Here is a 5,673-nt window from a genome sequence, read left to right on the forward strand (position 1 = left end):
TATATAGTTGAACCGTATCAGATCTAATCTTAGTAATACACTACTAGTAACTATGGCACGTGATAGTCACTGAACCCACGTGCGAAGTAGAATGAAGGTTAATTAACGGCGTTACATAGAGAAAGAGAATCCAAACAAGAAAAACGATCAGTTAATTAACGGCGTTAAAAATTGGACGTTATGCAAATGAGGCTATATAATGGCCGTTATGTTGGAACCTGTTCTCTCGAGTCCATTCAACAATTTATCTTTCTCTCTCTACCGACCCTTTTTCTTGTTTGTTTCTCTCTCTTCAGCTTCCACATTCTTTTTCTTGTGCAAAGCAAAATTGTACTGAGAGAGAGAAAGAGAGAGAGAGTGTGTGAGTTTTTTTGAACAACAATGGAGTTTTCTTCTTCAAAATGGGTTTTCAATGTTTGTTTCTTTTTGTTGCTTTTTGTGTTCATTGTTCATGATGAAGCTATGGCTTCATCACAGATCTCTCAGTTTAGGTATTTCACTGTTTTTGTGTTTTTTAAGGTTTTCTTTGTTTCTCTGTTTTGTTTTGTTTGAATCAGAATTGTTTTGTTTTTTGTTTTCAGCTACATTGTGTTGTTTTTTTTAAACAACAAAAAAACTAGTTGAAATTTTTTGCTACTAGTTGAAAATGCTTAATGAAAAATGATTTTAAAGGAAGATAAATTAGTTTCATGTTAAAATTAGAACAGAAATTAAGATCTTACTTTAACCCTTTTTCATATTCATGTTACTATAATTTCTCATCCTATAGTTTTTAACCACATTGTACTTTATGTTGTTTTTTTTTTTTTTCTTTTAATGATACAAAACCCATTTTGGATATTTTTAAATTATTATTAATTATTTGATTTAATAATAATATTATGAAGAGAAAACAAAGATCTTGTTCTGACACATTCTCATAATTTTCTCTGTTGTTATTATTACAGCAATGTTGAAACTGAGACACATAGGTTACCAAGCTTCAACGATTCATCAATGGCGGCAAGGTTAGTGTTTATGTTTCTATTTTTTGACAATTTTTCACATGTTCCCTCTTTCAAGTTTCAACCTTAAAAAACAAACCCGTTAATCTCAACCGTTGATTTCACCTTTTATATAATCATCATCAGCCGTTAGATCGAGTACCATAAACTAACGATCACGACCGTTGATTATTAGTTTTATCTCTCGATCTGGACCGTTTATTCTGTTATGTGTACATTCTTAGGATTCCTTTGCCTCTGTTGTGTTTTCTCCGTGACATACGCAAAAAGCAATATAACTTCTCACACCACTAGCGTTAACTGTCAACAAACTTTTTTTACTTTACCGAAATTACCCTTTCAAAATATTACCTCTGCATTCCTTACACGGTAGTGGTATTTTGGTCTTTTTAACTAATTGGATAAATACTATTCTCTCTCTCTTTAAAAAATTCTTTAACGGTTTTTGTGTTTATTGTTTTGACTGAAAATTTTAACCGTACCTCTAATACTAGTATTTATTTATTTTTTATCATATACATACATTAAAAATTAAATATTTGTATTTGTTTAAACTTTAATTTAATGATTAATGATAGTGTTAAATTAGAAGTTTGTTTATTAATGATACTAATTTTGAAATTTCATGTGTTATTTCAGGGAAAAACAAGCTGAGAAATTGAATGAGCGTGCTGCTGTGGCTAATCCAAAAGAGGTGGCTTCTATGGTTGAGATGTGGGTCCCTCTCTCTACATTCTCATTATAAATTTCAATTCCTACCGCCAATGCACGATACAACGCATTTTTATAGTCGTTAAATATTTGTAATATCTAACGACGTTGTTGTGTGTTGCATCGTGTCGCATTGACATGGACTCACATTTTTTTACTTAGATGATCGTTATTATATTGTCAATTCATATGAAATTATGATGAAAGAAAGTAAATGCACCTATGTGATAACATATGCACGTGGTTTAGGGACTAGACATGTAATGTGGTAGGGTATAGTGGTGTGCTCACATTAACTATCCTTTGTAAGATAAAACCTAACACCCTACCCCAACTCACCCATTTTCTCTGCCACGTTATTTTCCATTTTTTCACATAGTTCAATTCATTTGTATTTATGATCACTTTACCCTTTTTATTGTTTTACCCTTTTAGGTTGTTACATTCTTTGACTACTCTCCTTTTCATATTTTCAGTCACATGGTTTTTCCGTAATTCACGCTTATAATTCTTTTCCAATTTAATGTCTTATTTAGCCTAATCCATTGCCTATAAGTTACTATAAATCTTTTGTACTTAAGGGTACAACATATTTTTTTTTGTAACATAATTTCTTATTAAATTTTTTATGCTAGATATGTGATAGATTTTAGTGTATAAAAAACGTTACCATGTGATTTATTCCTTACAACGTGATGCCAGTAGCATATTTTGGTCATGATCCATGTAATAGTGACAAAAAAGCATATTCACCATATATCTTATGTTCCACATAAATCCAAAAATATTAGCCGTTACAATTGAGAGAAAGTTCTCACTATCTTCCCTTATCATGTGGATAAATTATTGATACAGTATGCTTACTGTATAAGATTCAATGATTTATCAATAATGTAACTGCCTTGTTTAATTTATGTAAGTATATGTTTCTGTCACATGAGATAAAGCTTAATTTTTTGGTTTGTATTTGCATTCTTACATTAGAACATTTTTTGCTACCTCATGTACAATCTGTATTGATTTTAAATGAAATTGATTATGTTAATATTTAGTTTGATCCAAAAGTTAGTGTAAAATTTTCAACTTAACGAATCAATTCGATTTTGTCTGACAATATCTGAACATGTACCGTGAAATCAAATACACACTTAATTGTTGTAAACAAAAACTTCGAATAATTTGATTGAACTTGTATGCTGACCAATATGGTTGATATTATAGGCACATCCAGAACAGTACTGAAAGAAGGAATCTTGGATTTTTCTCGTGTGGAACCGGTAACCCTATTGACGATTGCTGGCGTTGTGACCGCAATTGGCAACAAAACAGGAAGCGTCTAGCAGACTGTGGTATTGGTTTCGGTAGAAACGCCATTGGTGGTCGCGATGGAAAGTACTATGTTGTCACTGACCCAAGAGATGATGACCCTGTTAACCCTAGGCCAGGAACTTTGCGCCACGCCGTTATCCAAGATAGACCACTTTGGATTGTGTTCAAGAGAGACATGGTTATTCAGTTTAAACAAGAGCTTATTGTGAACAGTTTCAAGACAATTGATGGAAGAGGAGCTAATGTGCATATTGCTAATGGAGGGTGCATTACTATTCAGTATGTTACTAATGTTATCATTCATGGTCTTCATATTCATGATTGTAAACCTACTGGTAATGCTATGGTGAGAAGCTCAGAAACACATTTTGGTTGGAGGACTATGGCTGATGGTGATGCTGTTTCTATATTTGGTTCAAGTCATATTTGGGTTGATCATAATTCTCTTTCTCATTGTGCTGATGGTCTTGTTGATGCTGTCATGGGCTCAACAGCTATAACAATCTCTAACAACCACTTCACCCACCACAATGAGGTACTTTCTTATACTGCTTTTCAACCTATGTGTGTCCGGTGTCCGACACGTGCCAATGTCGAACACGGACACATGTAGTAGTTAGTAGTTATTGCATTGTATGGCTCATTTTGCATTTTTGTGTGTTAATTATGTGTTTTTGCAAATTCAGGTGATTCTGTTGGGACACAGTGACTCCTACACAAGAGACAAGCAGATGCAAGTGACCATAGCTTATAACCATTTTGGAGAGGGTCTTATTCAGAGAATGCCACGGTAATATTTAATGTAACATTAATTTTGAGACCCCCTTTTTTTCTCCCTTTCACACTTTGTATATGCTTTAAATGCTTTAAATGTTAAACCATAAGACAGGTTGGTTTGTTGTCTGCAACAACCCTTTTTGGTGCATTAATTTTAAGTTGCCTTTAGCTCAGAAAAATCACACAATTTGTACATGTATTGTAAGAATTCACAAAATGGGGCCAAATAGTTGTTTGTGTATTCATAGCTAAAATCAACAACTGAATAGGACATTTCCTCCAAATTGAATATTTTTAAATCCATGTATAATAAAAAAATGAGTTATAATCTAACAAGATATTGATCATGAAAAATGCAGGTGTAGACATGGTTATTTCCATGTGGTGAACAATGACTATACTCACTGGGAAATGTATGCTATTGGTGGAAGTGCTGACCCCACAATCAACAGCCAGGGTAACAGATACAATGCTCCTGTTAACCCTTTTGCCAAAGAGGTACATTAATAGTTCAATGAATCAATGTTCTACTAAATAATTACATGTTTACAAAAACAGCAAGTTTAGCGAAATTATGGCGACACCATGATTTTGTTGAAGTCCAAGCGTAGCACACCGTGATTATGCTAAACTCACTGTCAATCCAAACGCGTAGTTAATTGAGTTGCATATTGAATTTTACTAATTGATTGAGATAATTTGGTATTGGCAGGTAACTAAGAGAGTGGAAACAGCTGAAACTCAGTGGAAAGGTTGGAATTGGAGATCAGAGGGAGACTTATATCTAAATGGTGCATATTTCACAGCATCTGGTGCTGGAGCTTCAGCTAGCTATGCAAGAGCCTCTAGCTTAGGAGCAAAATCTTCTGCAATGGTTGGTACAATGACTTCAAATGCTGGTGCACTAGGCTGCAAAAGAGGACGTCAGTGCTAACAAAAATTCCAAGGAAACAAACAACCATTTTTCTGTGTTTGATTTTTCAGTTTTTCTTTCTTCTTTTTTACCATATGATAGTATCATATGTCATATCCATTGCTTATTTTTCATCAGCATCATATCCTGCATTCTTGACAAGTGTACATTTATTACACATGTCACTATGTTATTATTGTGTGTCAAAACCAAAACCAAAACCTTAGCTGCTCAACTTGCTCCAGCTGCAAACAAACAATGTAAAATTGTAGGAGCAGGTGCAGAAGCGCTTCTCTACTTTTCTACCTTTTGGTTCTTCACACCTCATTTCATCACCAACCTTACCCACCAAATTCATATGCATATTTTTCCATATGTCAAATCATGTCTCCCTTACACACTTGTTCAGTCCTTTTCAGTTTTATTTTATAGGATTTGAATATCAAGAACAAGAAGCCAAGTTATATATATAATTTTACTTTTTTTTTTTACTTTATCTTTTGCTATTTTTTTACCTTTTGTTTTGTTTGAGTTAATTATACAAGAGAAAAAAGTATGATTGTCAAAGTTGAGTAATGGAAACACTTTATCTATTATGGTGATTATGGAATAGAAATAGTTGTGTTGTTGTTGTTCACTTTTTACCTTTTTGTCACTTTTTTTTAGCCTTTGTTTTCTTTCATTGTCAATGGAAGTAATCTTTGCTTTTTGTTATGCAATTATGGTTGTAAATCATTAAACATAGTATCTGTCAATGTTGCATTTCTCTATCTATATGTTTGATTCGTTCATGTGCTGCACATGATAGATTGATACTCTCTTAATATCTTTCTAATTAAAATGATGACCCTTGTTACCTACATTGGCCCCCCTCAACCTCCTAAATATATATAAAAATAACCTAATGCTAACTACCTATTACTATTAGATTTACCTGGC

General features: G+C 33.1%; 1 protein-coding gene across 1 annotated transcript; it reads left to right on the plus strand.

Annotated features, from left to right (window-relative positions):
• Positions 1 to 226: 226 nt before the first annotated feature.
• On the plus strand, positions 227 to 5,378 carry LOC25483116 (probable pectate lyase 8). The gene is made up of 7 exons (XM_013611767.3): positions 227 to 491; positions 948 to 1,007; positions 1,644 to 1,718; positions 2,937 to 3,579; positions 3,731 to 3,834; positions 4,181 to 4,319; positions 4,534 to 5,378. Exons 1-7 carry the CDS (start codon positions 382 to 384, stop codon positions 4,753 to 4,755), a joined length of 1,353 nt encoding a protein of 450 aa, XP_013467221.1. The 5' UTR covers positions 227 to 381; the 3' UTR covers positions 4,756 to 5,378.
• The last annotated feature ends 295 nt before the right edge of the window (positions 5,379 to 5,673 follow it).

The sequence above is a fragment of the Medicago truncatula genome, chromosome 1, assembly GCF_003473485.1.
Source record: "Medicago truncatula cultivar Jemalong A17 chromosome 1, MtrunA17r5.0-ANR, whole genome shotgun sequence".
NCBI classification, from domain to species: domain Eukaryota; kingdom Viridiplantae; phylum Streptophyta; class Magnoliopsida; order Fabales; family Fabaceae; genus Medicago; species Medicago truncatula.

What these genes read in the sequence shown, in the direction of transcription:
- LOC25483116 (XM_013611767.3), top strand. Translation starts at nt 382, where the DNA reads ATGGAGTTTTCTTCTTCAAAATGGGTTTTCAATGTTTGTTTCTTTTTG. An exon ending in GTGGCTTCTATGGTTGAGAT is followed by an intron (nt 1,719 to 2,936) that starts GTGGGTCCCTCT and finishes TTGATATTATAG; the next exon opens with GCACATCCAGAACAGTACTG. An exon ending in CTTATTCAGAGAATGCCACG is followed by an intron (nt 3,835 to 4,180) that starts GTAATATTTAAT and finishes TGAAAAATGCAG; the next exon opens with GTGTAGACATGGTTATTTCC.